This window comes from Camelus ferus, chromosome 5, assembly GCF_009834535.1.
Source record: "Camelus ferus isolate YT-003-E chromosome 5, BCGSAC_Cfer_1.0, whole genome shotgun sequence".
NCBI classification, from domain to species: Eukaryota; Metazoa; Chordata; class Mammalia; order Artiodactyla; family Camelidae; genus Camelus; species Camelus ferus.
In genome coordinates this window covers 81,113,360-81,136,154 of record NC_045700.1, presented here as the reverse complement: position 1 = coordinate 81,136,154, position 22,795 = coordinate 81,113,360, and the positions used below count along the sequence as shown (strand labels likewise).

General features: G+C 51.1%; 4 protein-coding genes across 5 annotated transcripts in view; 3 read left to right on the top strand and 1 right to left on the bottom strand.

The window, feature by feature from the left end:
- Positions 1 to 2,136: 2,136 nt before the first annotated feature.
- RETREG2 (reticulophagy regulator family member 2) lies at positions 2,137 to 7,649 on the bottom strand. Its single transcript, XM_006186854.3, has 9 exons — positions 7,238 to 7,649; positions 6,839 to 6,945; positions 6,090 to 6,120; positions 5,598 to 5,733; positions 5,102 to 5,186; positions 4,650 to 4,793; positions 4,395 to 4,489; positions 4,089 to 4,224; positions 2,137 to 3,847 (listed from the first exon to the last, which is right to left on the bottom strand). The coding sequence occupies exons 1-9, from the start codon at positions 7,516 to 7,518 to the stop codon at positions 3,228 to 3,230; spliced, it is 1,635 nt and encodes a 544-aa protein (XP_006186916.3). The 5' UTR covers positions 7,519 to 7,649; the 3' UTR covers positions 2,137 to 3,227.
- Positions 7,650 to 9,016: 1,367 nt separating this feature from the next.
- Positions 9,017 to 13,442, top strand: CNPPD1 (cyclin Pas1/PHO80 domain containing 1). The gene is made up of 8 exons (XM_006186855.2): positions 9,017 to 9,184; positions 9,637 to 9,745; positions 10,287 to 10,368; positions 10,533 to 10,653; positions 10,739 to 10,867; positions 11,442 to 11,503; positions 11,878 to 11,995; positions 12,225 to 13,442. The coding sequence occupies exons 1-8, from the start codon at positions 9,116 to 9,118 to the stop codon at positions 12,768 to 12,770; spliced, it is 1,236 nt and encodes a 411-aa protein (XP_006186917.1). The 5' UTR covers positions 9,017 to 9,115; the 3' UTR covers positions 12,771 to 13,442.
- SLC23A3 (solute carrier family 23 member 3) lies at positions 12,241 to 22,335 on the top strand. The gene is given in 14 exon segments (XM_006186915.3): positions 12,241 to 12,358; positions 15,473 to 15,611; positions 15,613 to 15,670; positions 15,809 to 15,966; positions 16,089 to 16,186; positions 16,389 to 16,462; positions 16,668 to 16,849; positions 17,185 to 17,308; positions 17,463 to 17,577; positions 18,496 to 18,749; positions 19,417 to 19,522; positions 19,826 to 19,993; positions 21,002 to 21,097; positions 21,192 to 22,335. Coding segments are annotated over 13 exon segments (1,806 nt in total). The 5' UTR covers positions 12,241 to 12,358; positions 15,473 to 15,504; the 3' UTR covers positions 21,458 to 22,335.
- A 103-nt stretch (positions 22,336 to 22,438) lies between these two features.
- NHEJ1 (non-homologous end joining factor 1) overlaps positions 22,439 to 22,795 on the top strand; it is a 79,469-nt gene continuing 79,112 nt past the window's right edge. Inside the window, exon 1 of one of the 2 annotated variants that reach the window (XM_014561028.2) lies at positions 22,439 to 22,672. The gene's annotated coding sequence lies outside the window, so the exon portion shown is untranslated. Of the gene's footprint in view, positions 22,698 to 22,795 lie in introns of both variants that reach the window. The other variant, XM_006186853.3, reaches the window with a different exon arrangement.

The following is a 22,795-nucleotide window of genomic DNA, read 5'->3' as shown; positions in this document are numbered from 1 at the left end:
GGATGAGGGAGAAATAGGCTTTCAGAGTTGGTGGTGACAACAAACAAGATAGAAAATACAGAAAAAGTCTATCTGTTAAGGGGAGTTGGGGGTGGAATGCAGAGTGGAGAGAGGCTATGTTGTTTTTGGTATGTTGAGCAGAAGGCACCCATGGGACATTCAAGTGGAGGTGCCTAGTTGGAAGTTCTGGGAAAGGAGCTAAGATTTAGGAGTCATCAGCATATGAGTGGAAACTAGATGGGTAAACACATGAAATTGCCCAGGCAGAGTGAGAAGAAAAAGTGAGCCGGTGACAGACCCAATGGAAAACCAACATTTAAGGAAGCAGGAGGAAAACCAACATTTAAGGAAGCAGGAGGAGGATGTCCAAGAGACTTTAGTTGGACACTAAAAGCAAAACAATATGGTGACATATTGTCCTTGCATGATAGAAAAGTCTTACTGTCCTTGATCTTTGTATGTTGAAATCATTTGTATCTGTTTTGCAGTATTCCTCAACCAAAAGAAACAAATTCTGCCTACACTATTACTCTTCAAACTCTTCTCAAAGATTTCATTTCTGCCCTCTGAAGGCCTACAGATAACCCTTCAAAGTTTGAAGACAAGCTAATGTGACTCAATTCAGCTTTCCCATCTTGGCTTAAACATTCTCTGTTCCTCTACAGTTCCCCATATTCCCCATATAATGACAATTTGCAGCCTTCATCTCTGGTGACCCTCTCCTGGGCACCGCAATTTGTCAACTTGTCCACAAGCATAGCGAGTCATCCTTTGGCAGAATTTTAACTTGTGCACAGTATACTCTAGGTATTATCTTCTTTCCAGTAACGCAGCCTAAAATCAAGTTTACGAGCAGCAGCATTACATTATTACTGATTGAATGCATAGTTAACTAAAGTGGACTGCCCTCCCCCACCAAACATAAACATGTAACCAACTTGTTTCCCCCAGCCTGTTCCTCTGTACTTCTGGTTTTTTGTTTAGCCTAATTGTAGGTTTCTGCTCATTTTTGCTCATTTTTCTTTCACTCATAAGAAAAGCTTTCCTCTGGTCTCTTTCATCATGGGGCAGGTAACGGCCAGGACACCTGATAATGAAAAATCATAGACAAACATATAGCAACCATCAGACCAGGAAGAGTGTTAAGAATGGACTCTCATCAAACTCCAAACCTATGGTGAATGTTCTGAGCCAAATACAGGCTTCTGGCTCTAACTTCAAACTGAAAGTTTAACAAGGAAAACGATTAAAGGTGGGGCATATGGTAGCCACTATCTTTCTCATTAATCCTACTTTTCTTGAATTGCTTGTTTGTTGATTAGAACTGTCTTTCCATTTTTTTCTGAAATTTCTAGATGATTACAAGATCATGCTCCTTCACTGGCACAAGACAGGGCCTTTGAAACCCTGAAAGGCAAATGTGAAACAAATGGAAAGGGAAGAGTTCTCACACCTAGGGGAGATGTGACACAGAACTCAACCTCAGAAAGTCAGGTAGCGTTTTGCCACGTGGTCATCTCCAGCTGAAGGCCAAGGACATGAACTCATAAAAAAGGCCATCTGCCCATTTCTGAGCTTTCCTCTAATGCTGTTCTTCCCCAAAGAGCAAGGATTGTTAAGAGACTACTCTGTGAAGCTGAGATAAGAGATTGGTTCTCTATAATTCACACGTCCTTGAGCATCTTCCTTTTTGTGCCATTAATGGACAGGGCTTCCTGCCCCAGGGCAACTGCTGGAGCCAAAATGCTTCGGTTTGGATCCTGGCTCCACCAGGTACTAAGACCATGACCTTGGGAAAGTTAACCTGATTGTAAAAATAGAGTTAATAACACTCTCTCTCAGGGTTGTGAGGAATGAGTTATTATAAATCACCTAGAGGAGTGCCAATCACATATCCTGCATTCAATTAGTGTTAAGACATCTATTTCTTTATTGCTCCTTAGCCTGGAATCAGTTTTGATACAAGTATAGGTCCTGCTTGTTTGGTTCCTGAGTATATATATATATATAGACTAAGGTAGTTAATTGTTAGCACATGGATGCATAAGGACTTACAACAGTGTTAAGATTGTGGGCGACACTGTAGAAAACAATTGTTATGGTCCCAAATTTCTACTGATCGGGAAGCCAAAGCAATTTCCTCCTGCATACACTTTATTTGTACATACTAAATCTCACTAAGACTATCACACTGTCAGATACCATGGCTAAGGGCAGGTTAAGGCCGGCAGGGTAATCTTTGCTTCTGGTAAGGTACATCAACAGCCAGGAGCAACACTGGGGACAAGGAGGTAAGGGCAGAGCACAGAGTGTGGAGACAGCTCACAGTGAGGCAGGTAGGCAGCAGCAGTTCTAGCCCATCAACTTTATTTTCCCAGTCAACACCTGCACAGATGTTACTGTCCACTTCTCAACCCTGGTAGGGGGTCCCACCACACTTGGACCATAGCCCAGAGAAGCAGGTCTCTTCATTCCTCCCTAGGATAAGAAAGCCCCTCACCCCACAAGACAAAGCTCCTGCTCACTAATGTAGTGCTGGCGCATGTGCTGTGGGATCCTTTCTCTCATCCTGTATCATTAAAGGCCAGGATGAACTAGGGCAAGGGTGTGTGGAAATTACATGGGCTGCAGTGACCTAAATGCATGACTACTGACCTGACCCACCACCCCAGGTTTCATCTGTACCTCCCAGACAGGAGCCTCCCTAAAGCTTAGCTGGGGCCTGCTGGGAAGGAGGAGCTGGCAGAGTAGGGATTCAGCTACTAAGGACAGGACACAGCAGGGAAATAAAGCAGAGTGGAGCATGAGATAGGAGAGAAAAAATGATAAAGTGCCTGAACTAAACAACCAAGTGGGACATGAGGACAGAGCAGCACAGGTCCCTGAGGATAGAAGGAAAAAGAAGGGGAAAACCACAAGGGCTTGGGGCATAGTGGAATGAGACTAGAGATGAGGCAGGGAGGCAAATGAGAAGGACTCCCCTAGCCCTGTTCACATCCACTAACCCAAATGTAAAATTATTTACAGACTTAAAACCAATCCCAGGTACTGTACCAGGCCCGGGGCGGCAGCAGGCAGGCAGGCAGGCAGGCAGAGGGTGAACTGGCTATGGTCAGACAGCCAGCTTCCCCACGTATTGCTCCTCCCCATAGTAGTAGGGAAAGGAGGGAACAGTGACATCCCTGGCCAGGAAGCCCTACTGTGCCTGCAACTCCTTCCCCCATGGCTCATGGCTCTGCCATGGCCTGAGCCTCTTGGTCTGACTGTACCAGAGACAGGGTATTGGGCCCTAGGGGTGGAGGGGGTGGAGCATCAGGGGGCTCTGGGGATGTCTCTGGCCCTAACCCCAGCTCTGCATTCAGCTGTTCCAGCTCCCCCTGATCCAGCAACTCGAAGTCCTCAGTGGTAAGTGCCTCTTCTTCCTCAGGTGCAGGCAGGGGCTGGGGTGAGTCCTGAGGAAGAGATGGGAGTACTGATGGGGAGGGGACTGGGTCACTTTCAGCAAGGCAAAGTAGGGGTGACAGGGTGCTGGGTAGAGCAGTGAGGTCACCACTCCCTGACTCCGGGCTCAATGTCTCCACTGGTCCTCCAGAGGAAAGCATCACTCCATCTGTGGGAGACCCTGCCCCATTGAAGTGCGTGTTCACAAAGTGAAGGGGGGATGAGAGCCGAAGCAAGGTTTCCTTGGATGCCACATCTTCCTCCTCCAAGTCCAGGTCTTGCCTTGAGAGGGCCTGAGGGGGGCCCAGCAAGTCTTCGGGAGGGGCCAGCTCTGTCTCCTCTCCCTCACCCAGCTCCCGACTCAGGGCCTCCTCTGGCTCACTTGGCAGGCTCTGCTGGTCCAAATCTGTGCAGAAAACAAAGAGCCAGGAATGGGCCTGCAGTTCTGAGTAGCTGCAGCAGGCCAATCAGTTCAAGGATGAGAAGTCAGGACATGGAATGCTGGACCAGACCTTTCAAGAGCTTGGAGCAGAGTTAGAGGGTCAGGTCCCCAGAGAAAACATTTATGGGGGCAACCACCAGAGAGCACAGCCAGCATCCCACAACAGGGAACAGGAAGACTGGGAGGGACCAAGGGTTGCCCATACCCTCTGATACATCAGTTAGTTGTGGAGTTGTTGCCCGGGATACAGAGAAGCCACCACTTTCCAAGATAGAAGCCTCTTCATCTGACAGCTCTGAGTCTGTAATGGCCAAAGCCAGGGCTGTTTTCTTCACATCCACCTGCAGGAAAACCAGGATGAACACAACAGGTGAGGGGATAAGAGAGCCCATTTTCCAGGAGCATCTCTGCCCCCACCAATGACTCCCACTCCCTTAAGAGGTGGCTGCTCTAAAGCAGGGCAATTCTCCCCCAGCCTTCTACTTGATCCCCCATCTCCCTTGGACCTCACCACAGGGGAGAAGCCAGCCAGTTCTGCTTCACTCTCACTCTCTGTCTCCGCCAGTGGCTCATCACCTCCAGGGGGTGCATTCTTCCCCTGCCGCTCTAGAGAAGCAAGAAGAGCAGGGCAGTGACCAAGCAGGGACAGTGGTGGGGACAACATGTCCAAGAGTCTGGAGAGCATCTAAATTCCAGGGAATTTCACAAGCCAAGTCCTCCCCCACTCTCCACCCCTGTCCTCTCCTGGGTCATGGGATCCCCTTACTCCTCTTGTCGTGTTTGTGATGCAGGGCATCAGCTTCTGCCTTCATGCTGTAGTCCAGCTGCATGAGCAGGGGCTCCAAGCGAGTGTACATCCTTTGGATCAGCTCATGATAAACCACCAGGGGCCACAGCAGGATACTCAGCACTGGGGGTTAGAAAATCCACTCAGAGCTCCCTATGCCTATTTCCCAAGGACCCTCATTCAACTGATGCCTACATAGAAAAGCCTAAAGGAAGACTAAGTCCTTTCCTGAGACTGTGCCAACCTCTTCCCACATCCACTGCCTTCCTCCCTAGATGACTCTTCCACTGTTACTAATACTACAGCAGCCCCTGAAGATCTCTATAAATGGCTAACTGAACAAGAGAATGTATGATCCTCCTCTTGAGTCAGTCCAGGGAAAGAAGACCAAGAGAGGACTTTCGAAAGGGCAGGGGTCAGACCCTACTCACAGACAATGTAGGAAATCATAATCCCCGGAACATAGTGTCCCAGCACAGCCAACACAGCACAGCCAGAGCAGACGCGAGCACAGAACTGCAGAGAAAAGCACAGGGTCTAAGAGGAACTGTAGGCTGAGGTAGGCACCCTGCTCATCTGGGTAAGAAATATTGCTGATCAATTGGTGGAAGGAGGGGTATGCCCTCCAGGAATGTGGTGCTCCAGTTTAGTCAACAGGATGCCCAAGACCATCAATTCAGGAAGTCTGCAACAGACACTGCCAAACACCTAAAATTTAAACTTGTCTGCCTTGGCAAGTAACAGTGTCAGAACATCAGAAGCATATTCTATCTCCTGTACCAGGCTACTAGCTGTAAACATTGCCTCAGGAAGGCACCAGGCCTCATCTTCAGCCTCCAGCCAGGGAGTTCACACTGTTCCTCCCCTTCCCCCCACCTCTATTTCTCCACAGTGTAGAGAAATGTTGTGTGACATGCGGGAGGTTACCTGAGCTGGATTCTGCCTCTTGTACTGCAGCAGCTCCTGCAGGTGAATCTGGAAGGTGAGCCAGCTCTCAGCCAGGTATCTGCACAACTCGGGCACACTGAGCAGGTGCGGCCGGGCGCCTGACCCCGCACCCTCACTGGGGAGACATGATATGACCCCTGGAGGCCTCAGACACCAGCTTGCTAGGCACTCAAATCCCTCTGAGAAAGCCAATGAGATCTTTAGTCTAAGGAAGGGACAACCCCACCTCCCAAAGGGAGGCTGTCCTGGTCCTAGGAAGCAAAGCCCAGCGCTCCCAACCCTCTGCCCTGAAAGGAGCAGGCATGCAAACATCTATGCAAGAACCTGGAACCAAACTTGTTATCAGTGCATTCACTATGCTGGAGTCTGTGCCTGCAGAAGCTGCAGTGTTGCCCTAACCATGGTGGTGACACTGGCCCCAGAACAAGACAGGGTCTGGACATTTGTCTTCAAAGGGTGGCCTGCACTCACCTGTCAGAGTGTGGCTCCTCTGGGGATGATGCTGTAGAGAGAGGAGGGACACAAGTTATTAAGTGGCAGAGCTCCAAAAAACACTCCCCAAGGCAGAAACAAGTGCCCTTCCTTTGCAGTCCCAGGGTGCTTTCTTCAAATGCCATTTGCAGAAAATGTTACATTGTTATTGTCATTTATACACGTCCCCTTCTTTACACTTAACCTTTCTCAACAACAGGCATCACATCTTATTCATGTTTATATTCCAAACAACCCATTACAGCCCAGCACCTAGCTGCTCCAAAATATCTATTAGGTAAAGGTGTGAACAACAAGTAAAACACAGTATGAACTAATATTCCTGCAAATCCTATCATTGTGAAGCCCTACCATAAGCAGGTAACGTGTATTAACTCATTTATTCTCCACCTCCTTATGAAGCAAGTTCTATAGTCTCTGTTTCATAGATGAAGAAACAGACAAGGAGATCGAATGACTTTTACAAGGTCACGTACATGGTAAATGGGAAAGCAGGCTGTGGAACCCAGGCAATCTGGCTGCAGAGTCCACAATCTTAACTACTCCACTCATAGTAACATTAATTCCGAGAAAAAGGAAATTCTCTATTTCCTAACTAGGGGGAAATTGTGGTGCTTGGGAGGCAGGTGGCCTGCTGTACATTTCCCTCACCATTCAACCCAGCCAGGGGGGTCAGGCGCAAAACAAGTGCACAACGGGGCTTGCTAAATGAATGAAGTAACACTGACCTGAGATGTCAGGGAGGAAGCGAGGCGGCCAGAGGTCCAGCAAAAAATAAGCCAAAAGTGAGATGCTGAGTAGGAAGAAGGGCCGTAGGTTGGACGAAGACAGCAACCTTAGGGAGAGACAGGCACCTCAGCGGTGAGTGGGTGACAGAGGCTCCTACATCCATCGCTAAAGGTGGAAAAGCGCCCACTGATGGGGGAATGGGAACCTCCAGGCCTAACTCACTCGACACCTGAAGACAGGAATGGGGCAACCCAGGCGGACAACACCCTTTAAAAACCGGGAGATGGATCAGTCCTCCAGGGCGAGCGTGAGCCCCAGAAAGGCAAATGGTACTCGGGACCCTCCCGCCCCCGCTCTCCCGCGCAGCCCGGCCCCGCCCCCTCCTCCGCGGCCGTTACCAGAAGAGGCCATTGAGCGCAGCCGCCGTGACCAAGCTGTGAAGCGGCTTCTCCCACACCAGCAGCCGCTGCGCTGCTGCCAGCACCGCCTCCCAGCCGCGGAGCCGCAGCCACAGCGTCGTGGCCAGGCGTCCCACCGCCTCGGCCGTGGCTGCCTCCTCCTCCGCCTCACCGGTGGCCTCACCCATGCCTAGGCTCAGACCCAGGCCCAGCCCGAGGCTCAGGCCCAGCCCCGGCCCCCCACCTGCGCCGGTGTTACCACCGCCACCGCCACTCGCCATAGCCCCGCCGCAGCCGCTGCCCGAGCCCGCGAGGAGCCAGGGCTGCGCGGCCGCCGCCGGGGGCGCGTCAGGCGGAAGGGGGCGCACGCCGCGGAGAGGGCCGCGGAGGCAGCGGACGGCCGTCACGTGACGGCGGAGCGACGGTCCCGTCACGTGATGCGCCCTACCCGCCGGGATAGGGCGGCCCGCGCCTGCGCGCAGGCGGCTGGTAGTGATCCTGCTCCAACGCAGGTGCGTGTTTTGGCTGTGCTGGGCGGTGCTTGCTTTTTCCTGACAGGACTGTAGCCCTGCGATTCCCCACCCTAGCCGGTTTTCTTCTCCCTAGGTAGGCAGGGCGGTTAGGGAGGCTGGTCCTGGCCCGGTATTTCTGTTGTGATGCGGCCCGAAGGGGCAGGAAATGGGCTCCCAGATGCCCAGAATCCCCCGGAGGATTTGCTTCTACTCTGGAAGGGCGGCGGCCGTCCCATTACTCAATTCTTGACGTACTGGTCCTTCCAGGTCCCTCCTCTTAGCGAATAAACAAACACCAGCGCGTGACTCGACAGACTCAAAAACTACTTCACCTGCTCCGAAAAGTTTCCTTCCCATATCTTTATGTAAATTCTTCCACCTACACTCAGAATGCCTTCTAATCCCATGCCCAAGCAAGAGAGTGGGGTGTGGGAGTGAGTTTAAAAATAAAACCCCGTTTAGGTGCTGTTTATTCTTTGGGGTACATGTTAACACCATTTATTGAGATTTACCAACGTTAACAAGCGCCTTATATTCCCTTGAGATCATTTAATCGCTGCAGTAACCCCACAAAATACGTAATTAGGTCCAAAAGTACAAGCTATACCAAAAGGAGGCTATACAGTAAAAAGTAAGTGTCCCTGCCACCTTCTACATAATTCACCACTGTTAAGTTTCTTGTGTACTCTTTCCGAAGCTTTTTATCTACGTTACTGTGTGTATATGACTCCTCTTAAAAAAAAAAAAAGATTGGGAGCAACTCGCTGTCCCGCGTCTATGTTTATTTACATTAACATCTATATCGGTACGAAAAGGCCAGCCGATCTCGTTCATCCTCAGTGTGCCACGGTGCCCTAGGAACAGTCCCGATTTCTCAGATGAGGGCACGCTAGGGCTCAGCGATGTGACTTGCCCGGGCTCAGTGCAACCAGGAATTCTAGCCCAGCTTCTTCTTGGCGGTTGGGACCCGTGGCTTGGCCCAGCGGGCAGCAGGAAGTGCTGGGCGCTGACTCGCCAGCGACACCCCCGCTGCTTGTAAACGCGGGACAGACGCGCTGCGCGGTAAAGACACCGAACGCGTCCTGCAGCCGGGTCTCCTCTACTCCGTGAGGTGAGCGGCCGGACCCTGGAGCTCCACGCCCGGAGCCCAGAGCCCCGCCCGGGGCGGAACAGGAAGAGGCTCCCGCCTGCCCGGGCCCCGCCTGCCAGCGCTGGGGCGAGTGGAGGGGGGCTACGCCGGCGAGGGCGGCGGCCCGCGCGAGGAAGGCCAGCGGGCAGGTGGACAGGCGGTTAGGGACGGCTCCGCGGCCCCCTTACAACTCGTTCCCTTCTCTTACCCCTTCGTAGGGTGGCGGCTGGCTGCGCGATGGACCTGGCTGGGCTCCTGCTGGACGAAGAGGGCACTTTCTCCCTCACCGGCTTTCAGGACTTCACAGTGAGAGCGCGGTCCGCCCCCTCCCCGGCCTCCCCGCTCTAGGAACTGGGACCCCGGGAACTCCCCTCAGGGCCCGAGTGGGGCTGTGAGCTCGCCTGATGGCTTTGCCGGGGAACCAGGCTGTATCTGCAGGAGCCGTGCCTACTCGAGGCCCTGGCTGCTTGGGCCCCGAGGGAGAGCCGCGGGATACAGGAATGGGGTTAGGGGTGGCCAACCAGCGCCCTTCTCGGAGAACCTCTCCCGGGGAGTCCTCAGTGGAGGACAGTTCGTCCCCCTGTGGACTGACTGCCATTAGCAAACAACTCAGAGAATGCAGGGCTGGGTGGGGCACGGGCCTTACTATCAGTGAGGCAGGCCTGCCGCCCCCACACCCCTCTTCTAGCCCGGAGCCTTGATCTCCATCATACTCTTCCCTGCCCTTCACCCTCCATTACCCTCCTGCTCTGTTTCAGTTCCTCCCAGGACACCAGAAGTTGAGTGCCCGGATCCGAAGGAGACTCTACTATGGCTGGGACTGGGAAGCTGACTGTAGCCTGGAGGAACTCTCCAGCCCTGTGGCAGGTTAGTGTTGTGCGGCTGAGCAAGTGAGAAGCCTGAAAATGGGATTGTCAGCTGTCACCAAAATGTGTCTAAGTGTACCCTATGAGTTACACTGTTTCTTCATAGCTAGTGCATTGGTACCGGTGTAAGGACTGTGTTTGTATTTCACTTTTTTTAAATGAACCTAAATGAGTAGGAAACATTGTTGTCTTATTAATCTCTATTACGCTTGATCTGTATACCAGAAACTTAACTTCCCAAGGATATCCATCATCTGTTTCCCATATAAACAAGGTATTTGTTTATCTTTTCAAATGAAATAGAGTGGAGAACAAATCTAGACAATTTCAGGTGACAGGAAAATAAGACTTCCTGCTTAAAATTCGAACTTGGAACGGGCTTTTTGTTTCAGCGTGGGAGAATTTGATCTCTATTTTGTTACTGTGATTCTGTCCCCAAGACCCCACTCAGATAATGTAGATCTGGGTCTTCTGCTGATAGCAGTGGGGGCTACTGTGAGGAAGTTGTTTACTCACTCTGCTTTCCTTCTGCCCCCCTGCAGACATTGCTGTAGAACTGCTCCAGAAGGCAGCCCCCAGTCCTATTCGTCGGCTCCAGAAGAAATATGTAGCCCATGTGTCCCGGTGAGCCTGCAGTTGAGGGAGACAGAATGAGAGTGTTTGGGCCTTAGAGAGAGGGGAATGGTTATCTTTAAAGAGAAGTTGTAAAGGTACAGGGATGAGCATCATAAGAGTTATAAGAGCTGACAGACCCTTGGGTTTAATTACTGATTTTTTCTGCTACCCAGGGAGGCATGCATCTCCCCATGTGCTATGATGCTAGCTCTGGTGTACATTGAGCGGCTCCGGCATCGAAACCCAGACTACCTACAGCACGTATCATCCTCTGACTTGTTCCTGATCTCCATGGTAAGATGCCCCCTTCCCTCCATCTCCCTGTTGAGCCAGGAGCCAAATGTGAGCTCTACTGATACCACCTCTGACTCCTTTGCAGATGGTGGCCAGTAAGTACCTCTATGATGAAGGGGAGGAGGAGGAAGTCTTCAACGATGAATGGGGAGCTGCTGGGGGTGTGGCCGTGCCCACTCTCAATGCCCTGGAGAGGGGCTTCCTGAATGCCATGGTGAGTAGCTGTTCTCTCTCTTGCTCTGTTGCCCTGGCCCATCTTTATGTTCCTTTCATCTTTTGTCTGTTCTCTCCCAACCTACTGTTGTCTCTTCATTTCTCTTTCTCCTTGTTCTCCTTGTGTCTTTCCTTGTTAGTGTCTTTCTTTCTAGCCTTTCTGGACTAAGCACAGCTTTTGGAAGTTCCTGGCATGGTGAGGTCAGAAATGGAGAATTCTCCACCCCTACCCATTCCTCCAGGCCGGACAGGGTACACTCTGAGTCAGAGCTTATCTTACTGGGCTCTGATTATTTGTTACCAAACTTTCTCTGTGCTTAGATTCTGAGCTCCCTATAGGCACAGACCATTCCTAGGATTATTTTTTCCCCTTATCCTTAATGGAGGATACAATGTGAAACCAGATATGCAGTGACTAACTAAGTTAGTACATAAAAGCTTTTGGAACAGTGTCTGGCACATGGTTAGTAAGTGTTACCCACAGTAGTGGTTGTAGTTGCTACCGTGGCTCTGGTTATTAGCTGGCCGTGGCTCGTATCCAGCCTGGTTTGGTTCCCTACTCTTCCTGCCCACAGGATTGGCGTCTCTACACTGACCCTCGGGAGATCTTTGAGGTGCTGAGCTGGCTGGAGAGCTGGTAGGTTCTAGGACTTAGGAAGAGGGGCTCAAGGGATTTGAGAGCTGAGGCCTAAGCCATACGAGCTAGATGGAGATGAGGGTCTGTGTAACTGGGGGGAGAGAGAAGACAGGAAAGAGGATCACCCAAGGTAGTAGTTCCCAAACCTGTCTGCTGCCCTCTTTGTAATCACCTCCGGAGGGGTGGGAGAAGTTCATTTGAAAGACAGATCTTGGTCTCACCCTCAGCTTCTGGATCAACAGGTAGCCTAGGAATCTGTACATTTAACAAGTTGCCCAGTGTTTCCTGGTGGGTCCTGAGGGGAAAGAGGGGTGCCAGTGGGCCAGCTATGGGAGAACTGCAGACCCTCTCTATCTTTCGTCCCCTTCTCACAGCGTGGCTGAGCAGCAGGGGCGGCGGCGGGGCTGGTACACCTACACAGACCTGTGTGTGCTGCTGGAGCAGCCCGCCTGGCAGCTGGCCCTGGGATCCCTCTGCCAGCAGCTGGCAAAGGTGAGGAGGAGTCAGGAAGGATCGGGGGCTTGAGCTGGCTGGTGTGTGGGATGGGATGATGGAAAACAAATGCAGAAAGGCTCAGGAGATGGGGTTTGCGAGTAGTTAGTGACAAAGAACTCTAACTTGAACACAAGTGTTCAGAGATAAGGGGTGGGTGTGTTAAAGACAGGAGTAGGTTTGGGGGAAAGGGATTTAGCTCTGACCTATCTTACCCCCTCTCCTGCAGCTGTCCTGCCTGTTAGCTATGGCATATGTGAGCAGTGTGGCCCTGGCTGTGGCATCGATGGCTGTAATACACCAGTCCTTGGGGCTGTCCTGCAGTCCCCCACCTGGCCCCCCAGACCTTGGACTAGCCACCAGGTGCCTTTTGGAACCCTGCATACCTTCTCCTGTGCCACAGTGCCTGCCATCTCCTGCTAACATCTCCAGCTGCCTGGAAGGCGACGTAGGGCTGCACTCACTCTGGGGAAGTCTTCTGGCTTCACTGACTCCCCAGCCATTGCCTCCCCCAGATCCTCCTGCACCTCCCACTCTTCTCCATAACTGCCCCCTTTGCCAGAAGCTCCAGAAAGACTCCCCAGCCTGCCGTGCCTGCCACCACCTCAACCATACTGTCCCCACCGGGCCCCCCAGCCCATGGTACCACTCCCATGGCCTGGCTCCACCCTGGCCTTGGAGCCCAATGCCCCCTCTGCTCCCACAGCCCCAGCAGTGTTCCCTTTTCAGCATCATGGAACTGGCCCGCCTCAAGTCTTTCATTTTCCCCGGCTAGGTAGGGTTCTGAGGAACACAGTAAGAGGATTTGGGAGTCCCTGAGAACCTGGAGGAGCAGAGCTTGATCTGGGTCCTTGGCTGGTCCCCTGTCCTCCTGGGTGATGGAGCTTAAGAGGGTCATAGGGCAGAGGGACTGAAGGTCATTTGCTCTCCTAGACCTCCGTGGTCAGCTGCTTGGCCAGAGCAGTGATGGTGCCAGGGAAGGTTTCAGCTTGCTGACTGGGGCATGTCACAGGTGGGCAGGGGAGAGACCCCCATCTCTCTGTCACCCCTGGTCTCTTCTAGACTTTTGCTTTTGAGTTTCCTAGGATGGGGCAAGGGAGAGAGGAAATTTTGACCAGGGTCTGTGTGATGTCCCTGAGGCAAGAGAGGCAGGGACTGATAGGGCCAAGGTGGGAGCTGCTGAGGGAAGGCAGGGTGAGGTGGGAAACCCTCTCCACACCTGTCTCTGGGACGAAGTCTAGAGGAGCCAGGGGCTACTGGGACCTCAAGGCTGAGGGTTTGCCGTCTTGTCTTCCAACCTTCTCTTCTTAGTCCCCTGCTCCTGAGCTTCCCTCTCTTCCTGTTCCTCTCCTGGTGTTCTCTTCACAGGCTTCTCTGGCCACCTCTTTGTATCTGGGGTTTTCATGCTTTTGTAGAACTAAGGTTTCAATAAACAGTTTCAGTTGCATGGCCTGGACTCTTCCTTCTGCGGCAACCCTCGAAGAGCTTTCCCCCATATCTGCCTTCTCAGCCTCCCTACTTCCTGGCACCATCATCTTGCAACTCATTCTCTCTGAGCCCCATTCCAGAATGTCCCTGTTGTTTGATGGTCATAGGTTCCCATTTCAAACTGCCTCTTCATCCCTGCTCGCAGCACCCTTGACCCTGCTCCTAGCGCTGCTCAGCTTGGGTGCGGTGGTGACTGTCGCATGACCATCGGTAGCCCTGTCTGTAGGAAGTTCTGAGTGAGCACCATCTTTGTGGATCCTGAAGCACATCTCATGGACAGAGGCCAAGCCAAGAATCCAGCAGAGCCCCATGAGCTCCTTGAGGGCAAGCCCAAGGACACCTTATCTCTATCCTGACTTCCTTTCTGGTCTGACACATGGTTCCAGTCAGTGTTGCTAAAGAGAGTACCGAGATTGGGTTATCATTGGAAGAAGGAAAACTGAGCAGCTAGCTGGACTGTGGGTATTTGGAACCACCTACTGTGACCCACAGCAGGGGTGGTACTGCCCCCTAGCGGGTATTTTGGAAATTTATAGGGCATTTTTGATTTGAAGGGGTGGGACTTACTGACATTTAGTTTGCCTGCGCAGGATGCCACACATCCTGAATTGCTCAGGAACCCCTCTTTTATGAAGAATTCCCAAGACAACTTTTGAATAATCAGATGGACATTACGTATATGGAAAGCCTATTTATATTTATCTGAGCCTAGAACTATCCAACTTTTTACACGTGAACACAGAATAATTTTTGCACGTTTGGAAAAAGAGTTTGCCAGGAATGCACCTCTGTGTAAATTAAAACTATATTTTGCTTTTTTCATCACTTTACCAAGAAAACTTGTTCACTATTTTGGAACATCAGGTTACCAATGGCAGCACATGTGTCATCAGGAAAGCACTAACATCAGTTAGTATTGTAGTTAGCACATCCATGGTGATGCTACATATGGGGGTGGGCACTGGGCTACTTCATTATCTTCTGGTTTAGCTGGGCCCAAGCTTTCATATAAGAAGGACATGACTGTATGGAATATTTGTACATACTTGTCATTATGCAGTATTTATTTTTAAAGTTGGTGTATTTTTTTTTTAATTTTCATATGTCTGCACCTCAACTTTGTGGCTTAGTCATGTAAGTAGAACTATTCCGGTGATCACTGCTGCACTGTACATAGTATGTTTTAAAAGTAAAGGGAATTCCAGTTGAAAAAAAAAAGGCAGATTAGTCCTGTAATGAACACCAACTAATGCAAAACTCAAATTCATTCTGGTGATGGGATTTAACACTTTAAGTAAAACATTTTCTTTACCAAAAAAATGTATAACTCTGTCTACTCTGGTTTTAAGGATACTATGACTTCTTCAAAAAGTACTGAGTGATCTATCTATATTTTTCAATGAGTATTATAAAAACTGTCAGTATTCAATAGAATATGTAATAAATTAATAATTACACTTGGAAAAAAATTATTATAAATGTCTTGTTTTTCCTTTATATTGCAGTGTTATTACAGATTTCTTTTTTTCTCCTTTATACCACAGTGAGGACTTTATATGGCGTTGTGGTCACTGTTGGCATACATGATGTAGGGATATTTCCTTTTGAGGTTGACCAGGGGGGTGACCCTAAAATGGTTGAAAACCATGATGTAATGGTGATGGTTCCAAATGGCAGTAGTGAGGAGGGCATATAGTGTGTAAAATCTCCCCAGGCTATTTTAGTGGCTTCTGTCCCACTGCTCCTGTCCCAGAACAGGGGATGTAGATGGACATTCTTGGGGGGGAGGGGTCCAGAGCTTGGATCCCCAGTTAATGGGTGATGGAATTTGCACAAGAGCTGGGCAAAGGTGAAAGGCCGTGTCCTACCCTAAATCCCTTGTCCCTTCCTTTGTTCCGCTTCGTTGACACCCCTGGCCCCTCCCTACTCTAGGCAGCTAACTTCACTCAAACTCTGACCTCTTACTCTCACTACTTAACTCTGGCCCAGGGCAGCCAAGACAAGACAAAAGGCAGGGCAGCATGAGCCGATCACCCCACCACGCCACACAACTCAGATCCCTTGGCTCTCACGGTACCCTGGTTCCCCTGCCTCAGCAGCCTGCTCTCCAAAACTCCTCCTCTCACTCTCGGGCCTCTCTGTGTGAGCCTCAGTCCCTGGGGCCTCAGCTGTCTTCTGGCTCTGCAGGTAGGAGGTGGAGGTGAAGGAGTTGGTGCTGGCTTAAGGGGGTGTTTGGAGAGAATAGGTGTGGCATGAGAAATCCTCTGGAAATGGGTATTTCTGCCTATTTCTGAAGACCTTGCCTCCCCATCCCTCCACCTGCAGCATATCTTGGTCCTGACTTCTCTGCTCTGTGCCTCCCACCTGCTCCTGCTTCGAAATCTCCCTCCAGGACGACTCTCTTACTCCCCTGCTCAGCTCCTGGCCTCCAGCCTCTTTTCATGTGGCATGTCTACTGCCCTGCAAACTTGGATGGGCAGCAGGTGAGGGGAACTCTGTGGAGAGGAAGCACAGGCTTGGCAGGGTCCCAGGTGGTAGGAGAAGCTTGGGGAGTCTTTTTGGATGTTACATGTTTCCAGACCTGCCGGGGCTGCTGTTCCTACAGGCTGCCTCTTGTCCAGGCTCCATCCTTAGAGTTTCTTATCCCTGCTCTGGTGCTGACCAGCCAGAAGCGACCTCTGGCCATCCAGACACCTGGAAACTGTGAGCACAGATAAAGGGCATAGGGTGAGGGTGGGGTTGGGTGCTACACTGAGCACACAGGTGTAAGTGGATGTAGAGATTGGGCAATTATGGGTGTTAGGCACTGTGGGGAGTTGGAGCTGTGCCATGCAACAGCTAGAACTGTAGAGCAATCGGTCTCCACCCCCTTTACCTCTCTCCTCTCCATTCCAACTTCTCCCAGCCTCCCTTGTGCTGCGCCCATGTAGGGGGCCTGGCTGTCATGGCCTGGAGCCCTGGAACACTTCTCTCCGAGAGGTGAGTGCCTAGGGGTGGGGGCTAAAAGTGGTGCCGGGATTGGGGGAGGCTCTTGTTTCCATTTTTCAGGGACTGGGATGTTCTGGGGGAAGGAGCTGGGGAAGGAACCCCTCCTGGGATTAGTTAAGAAGTCCAGGCTGAGGTCAACTCGATGGAGCCAAATGTTTTCTCTTTGTCCTCTTTGTCCTCTTCTCTACTCCACCAGGTGTCCGGGGCCGTGGTGATATCTGGGCTGCTGCAGGGCACGCTGGGGCTGTTGGGGGGTCCTGGCCACTTGTTCTCCTACTGTGGGCCCCTGGTGCTGGCCCCCAGCCTGGTTGTGGCAGGGCTGTCTGCCCACAGGGAGGTGGCCCTGTTCTGCTCTGCTCACTGGGGCCTGGCATTGCTGTACGTAAGTCCTGAGAGTCGTAGGGTGGTGATGGGTGGGGTGTGCGGGAGCCGCGGGGTTGGGGGAGGGCAGGGCTGCCGGCTCTACCAGATTCAGCAGTGGTCTGAGCAGGGACAACACTTTGTGGATTTGGAATCCAGACTTTTGCTGGATTCATTTGGTCACCCTGACTTTCACACTGTATCCTGCTGACCCCCAAGATGCCCTCCTTCCCCCTCTCTGAGAGGCTTTCTTCTCTGGGACCCCCTTTTATTGTATTCTGCCACTCCCACCTCCATTTCCCCACTCAGGCTTCCTGCTTCCTCTTGCTGCTAAAGCACCTTCCCTCTCCTAGGCTTATCCTGCTCATGGTGGTCTGTTCTCAGCACCTGGGCTCCTGCCCGTTACCCCCAGGTTCCTGGAGGCCAGCTTCAACCTCTTCAACCCACACTCGCATCCCTGCCTTCAGGCTCCTCTCGGTATGTGGGGGTCTCTGCAGGGGCAGTTGAGGTTAGAAGGGCTGGCATGGACGCTCACTCGGCACCTTACCTTTTAGCTTCTGACCACTCCTCCCAGGCTGGCTTGGAAGGTTCTGGGGGAGGGGCTCTTTTCCCTCTCAGTCTTGCCCCTCAGGTGCTGATCCCAGTGGCCTGTGTGTGGATTGTCTCTGCCCTTCTGGGTCTCAGCATCATCCCCCTGGAGCTGTCTGCCCCCATTGAGGCACCATGGTTTTGGCTGCCTCACCCGGGTAGGTTTTCTCCTAGCCCTCCATCCTCTTACTCAAAGGTGTCTATTTCTTTGAATTCAAGATTTAATGAATTTCATTTGTGAGTTGAACCCTGGATTTTCTCAAAACACACAGAGCGGAGAAATTGCCAGTCCAGGGGGGCAATGCCACCCCTCACCACATATGTGATATTTAGCGTTGAGACATCTGTAAGCCCACTGCTTTGGGTCTATATTCGTTACCCAATTTACACATTTTTGTTAGCTGTCCCAACAGATATTTGCATTGGTGACTTATGTATAAAGGTTGCTTTTGTACATGAAATTTATATATGAAAATTGTATATGAAATTTGCTCATTCATAAATTTAATAATGGTCTGTTGAGTGCTGACTGTGTGCTAGACACATGATAGGGGTTACAGTGATAAAAATGACACAGTACCTGCCCTCATGAAGCTTATAATCTGTGTGATGAAAGTTTATAATGCGGAATCTGACTTTATCAAGGAGGTCAGGAAAGGCATCTTGAGGAAGTGATCACTGAGCTGAGATGTGAGAGATGAGTAGGAGCTAACTGGGTAAAGGCAAGAGAGAAGAGCATGCTAGGTGGAGGGAACAGCATATGCGAAGGCCCTATGGTAGCCAGCAGCCCAGCAAGTACAAGGGCCTGAAACAAGGCCAGTGTATCTGGAGTGAAGGAAGCAATGCAGAGGGAGGTAGGACATGAGGCTAGAGAGAGAGGTAAGGGTCAGACCAAAGAGGACCTAGTAGACCACAGTAAATGGATGGGTCTTTAACCTGAGTTTGATGGTTTTTTTCCCAAGACATTATCTTCAAAGACAATGGGCCTCTAGGATTCTTGTGTCATAGGCTGTTAGAGACAGGAGGATCTTCCAGACATGAGTCTGGCTCCAAGGCAGCTCTTTTTCCCTTCCCAGCTGAGTGGGACTGGCCCTTGCTAACACCCAGGGCTCTGGCGGCAGGAATCTCCATGGCCTTGGCGGCCTCCACCAGCTCCCTGGGCTGCTATGCCCTGTGTGGCCGGCTGCTTCATTTGGCTTCTCCACCTCCGCATGCCTGTAGCCGAGGCCTGAGCCTGGAGGGTCTGGGCAGTGTGCTGGCTGGGCTTTTGGGGAGCCCCATGGGCACTGCATCCAGCTTCCCCAACGTGGGCACAGTGAGTCTTCTCCAGGTATGTGGGGGTGTGGGTGTGGGAGCTGCAGGTGCAGGAGAGGGAATGGAACTCAGATGACTGATGGTCAGCTGTGCCCAGCACTCTGCCAGACACCTCACGTCAATGATCTCATTGAGGGAGGTGCCTAGAAGTGGTAAGGGGCTAGGAGTATGAGGAAGGCACTGAATCTCTACGGAGCTCCTTCTGTGCCTCAGGCACTGTACCAGGGCTGAGGTTCTAGAGAGAAACAAATTAGATGAAATCCCTGCTCTCTTGGGGACTTCAATAGAGAGAGGCAGACAATGTAAGAAGAAAAGTATAAAAGATAATTTCCAAGAGTGATAAGTGCTATTAAGAAAAGAAAGCAGCTTGCCAGTACCGGTGGTAGGGATGGCCTTCAGGGTTCTGTGACACCTCTGCCTTGTCCTCCCGTTGCGACTGGCCATTGCTGCAGTGCACCCAGGGAGTGCAGCCTGGAATTAAAAAAAAAAGAAAAAAAGTAAACAGAGCAGAGGGAGTGGGATAATAGTTGAATAAGGGAGACCCCCTTTAGGTAGAGTGCTCAAGGATGCTTCTTGGGAGGGTGACATGTGAGTTGGGATCCGAATGATGAGGAGTTGGCCAGGTGAAAACCCTGAACAGTTGAGGAGGTGGCTGTATTTTCTGGTGTCTCTTCTTCACATAGGCTGGATCTCGGCGAGTGGCCCACTTGGTGGGGCTGCTCTGTGTGGGGTTTGGGCTCTCCCCGAGGCTGGCTCAGCTCCTCACCACCATCCCGCTGCCTGTGGTTGGTGAGTAGATGTATCAGCAGGACTGGTCTTGAACCAGTACCCCACAGCATGGCCCAACTTGTTGCTTGTAGTTGGTACCATTTTCTTTCTGAATAGCCTCCCTAATATATGGATATGAGTGTGTGTCAGCTGCCCTCATTTTTCAGCTACATCCTGGCCTCTTGACTGGCTTCTGGGCTCCTGGCAGAATCAGAAACAAGCTTTTCAGTGGTCTCTGTCCATCATATCCTGCCCTGCCCTGCAATACTCTCTGCTGTGCTGCCCAGTCTCTCCCAACTCTTTGATTACTTCTGTGTGAGACAGGTGGGGTGCTGGGGGTGACCCATGCCGTGGTTCTGTCCACTGGATTCTCCAGCTTCCACGTGGCTGACATTGACTCTGGGCGGAATGTCTTCATTGTCGGTTTCTCCATCTTCATGGCCCTGCTGCTACCAAGATGGTTTCGGGAAGTTCCAGTCCTACTGAGCACAGGTGGGAGGAGGAGGGAGGGAAAGAGGAGTTGCTCAGCAGCAGGAAAGCAAGGGTTCAAGGCTTGAGGCTCTCTGGACTCCAGGCCCCACACCCTTCTCTGGGCTTGACTGTAAATAGTCCATCCATTTGTTTAGCAAATATTTATTGAACACCGTGCTAGTCCCTTGGGATACAAAAATGCCTCTAGATGTTACAGTATCTAGTAAAAGAGATGAGATGTGTAGAAACGTAACTGGAAAGGTTCAGATAAAGAGCCATGGTGCTCAGTGGTGAGAGAGATGGCTTCTGTTGGAGATGATCCTGGTAAATTCATGGAGAAAGTAACATTTAGCTGGTCTTGAACGATGGTAAGATTTAGATATATTTGATAAGAAGGTCATTCCTGGTGGAGGAACCTCATAAACAAAGACAGAGAAGTAGGAAGTTATACGGTATGTCCTGGGAGCAGCAAATAACTTAGTTTGTTAGCTCAGCTTAGTAAATAGCAGTGGTTCTTAACTGAGGATGGTTTTGCCCCCAAGAGAACATTCGGCAATGTCTGGAGACTTTTTTGACTGTTCTAAACAGGGGAGAAGTGATTGTTACATGCATTTAGTGGGTAGAAAGATGCTGCCAAACATCCTACAATGCACAGGACAGCCCCCCTCACACAGAAAATTATCTGGTCCAAAATGTCAGTAGTACTGAGGTTGAGGAACCCAAGCTAGAGTACGAAAGGTAAGAAGTAGGGGAAAAAAAGTTGGGGCTTTTAATTCCAAACTTTCCAGAGACAGGGAGCCTGTAACTATCAAAGCTTATCTGGAGGGCATGTGGATGCTCAGCAGATAGGGATTCTGTGGGAAGAATTTGGGAAGGGGATGCTCAGCAGAGGGACAAAACGGGGGCAGGTGGGACAATTCAGAAAGATTTGTCCTTAATCCAAGACTTAGGTTTAGGTTGGAAGTATAAGACCACTTGATTTTGCATAGGATCAGAGTTCTCCTCCTGCCTGACCCCAACCCCCTGTAGGCTGGAGCCCCTTGGATGTGTTACTGCGCTCACTGCTCACAGAATCCATCTTCCTGGCTGGACTCTTAGGCTTTCTACTAGAGAACACCATTCCTGGTAAGTTGAGGCCAGGCTCCAGCAGACTGGGGAGTGGCCAGGAAGTCATCACTCCCTGGGTTGGGCAGTGGCCTGACCATTCTCTCTTTTGCAGGCACATGGCTTGAACGAGGCCTAAGTCAAGGGCTGCCATCCCCTTTCACTGCCCAAGAGGCTCAGGTGCCTCAGAAGTCCAGGAAGAAGGCTGATCAAGAGTATGAGCTTCCTTTCCCCATTCAAAACCTGTGTCCCTGCATCCCCCAGCCCCTCCGTTGCCTCTGCCCACTGCCAGAAAACTCTGGGAATGAGGAAGGAGGGTCCTCTGAGCCAGGAGAGACAGCTGACTTGCTGCCTGGCTTTGAAGAGCAGTGCCAAGTCTAGCAGAGAAGAACTTAGGTCCCAGTAATTAGCAGGACTCCTACTTCTACCCTGGTTAGTTTAGACCTATCTCCTGGCTTACTGGAAAGTCAGCTACCAGGCTCTACTTTCTCCTAGGAACAGGGCATGTGTATGTCTCACATGGGCCCACCTGAAGTCTCATTTCCCAATAGATGTGTTTGCTTTTCCTTCTCTTAATTAGGCCTAACTGTTCCAGAGCAGGGTCTGTGGTTTAGTGGGCCATGAACAAATGAGTGACATGCCTGTGAACTAGCTATACTTGAACCCCAGCATTCACTTAACTGGTAATTATTGAGTGCCTCCCATGTGCAAGGTCCTAGAAATACAGATATGTATAAAACAGGGTCCCTATCCTCTCAAAGCACTTATGGTTTAAAAAGATATGTAATTACTAACTAAAATCCAAAGCAGAAGGCAGTCTGCAATAAAGATGAAAACAATGCTTTGGGAACAAACAGAAGAAACAATGAATTCTGATTGGGGATAGTGGGAAAGCCTTTACACAGAAGCAGCACTGAGGCTGGCCTTAACAAAAGGAATTTTGGTTGTGGAACATGGAGGGGGAGAATTTTTCAGGCTCAGATATCCAGCTCCAGCAAAATCATAAATTGTACAAAGCCCAAGATGAGTTGAAGGATTTCAAGCTTCTCTGTGGTGATGGAGCATAAGTATGGGGAGTGGATGGAGGGAGAAATCAGACAGGAGAGGTAAAGATGAGGTCAGACCATGGGATTTATGCCTGGGAGACTCATCTCTTTAAACAAATCAAGGGCTGGTGAGGACCCAAGAGATTATCTAGAGAAATTCAACCCCCTCGTTTTATTTAACAAAACAAAACAATAAAGAGGTTGGACAGGTAAGGAAGTGACTTTAAATTTATCAACAAGTTGAAATCCGGGGCCCCTCTCCTGCACCCCATCTAGCGTTCTTTCTACTCTGCCAGCGCGACTCTAAGGAGTGCCACTATCCCTCCACCTTTCTACTGGGGGTCTTCCAGCCTCTCTTTTTGCTTTCTTGGCCACGGAGGACCTCCACCTCTCAGCGGTCTGGTAACCAGCTCCGAGGGCCCAGATGCCCTGCCCATGTGAGGCCTAGGCTCCGCCCCAGTGTCCCAAGATCCCGCCCCCGCGGTGTGGGGGAATGCCACTACTCTAGGCCTTTCGATTGGCGCGGGCGGGCCAGCCTGCTGCCGGGAAGGTGAGAGCTCTCGCGGCCGCTCACGGTAGGTGGGGTGGAGCTCGAATCAGGGCCGGGGCCGGGCGGCGAGGAGCTGCTCGGACTCTGACGGCTGGCCCTCGCACGACCTAGTCTTCCCCGCAG

Coding starts and splice junctions, on each gene's coding strand:
- RETREG2 (XM_006186854.3), bottom strand. CDS start 7,518: ATGGCGAGTGGCGGTGGCGGTGGTAACACCGGCGCAGGTGGGGGGCCG. Junction 6,946..7,237: donor GCGCTCAATGGCCTCTTCTG/GTAACGGCCGCG, acceptor TCTCTCCCTAAG/GTTGCTGTCTTCGTCCAACC. Junction 5,734..6,089: donor GAGGAGCCACACTCTGACAG/GTGAGTGCAGGC, acceptor ATGTCTCCCCAG/TGAGGGTGCGGGGTCAGGCG.
- CNPPD1 (XM_006186855.2), top strand. CDS start 9,116: ATGGACCTGGCTGGGCTCCTGCTGGACGAAGAGGGCACTTTCTCCCTC. Junction 10,369..10,532: donor TATGTAGCCCATGTGTCCCG/GTGAGCCTGCAG, acceptor TCTGCTACCCAG/GGAGGCATGCATCTCCCCAT. Junction 11,504..11,877: donor CTGAGCTGGCTGGAGAGCTG/GTAGGTTCTAGG, acceptor CCCTTCTCACAG/CGTGGCTGAGCAGCAGGGGC.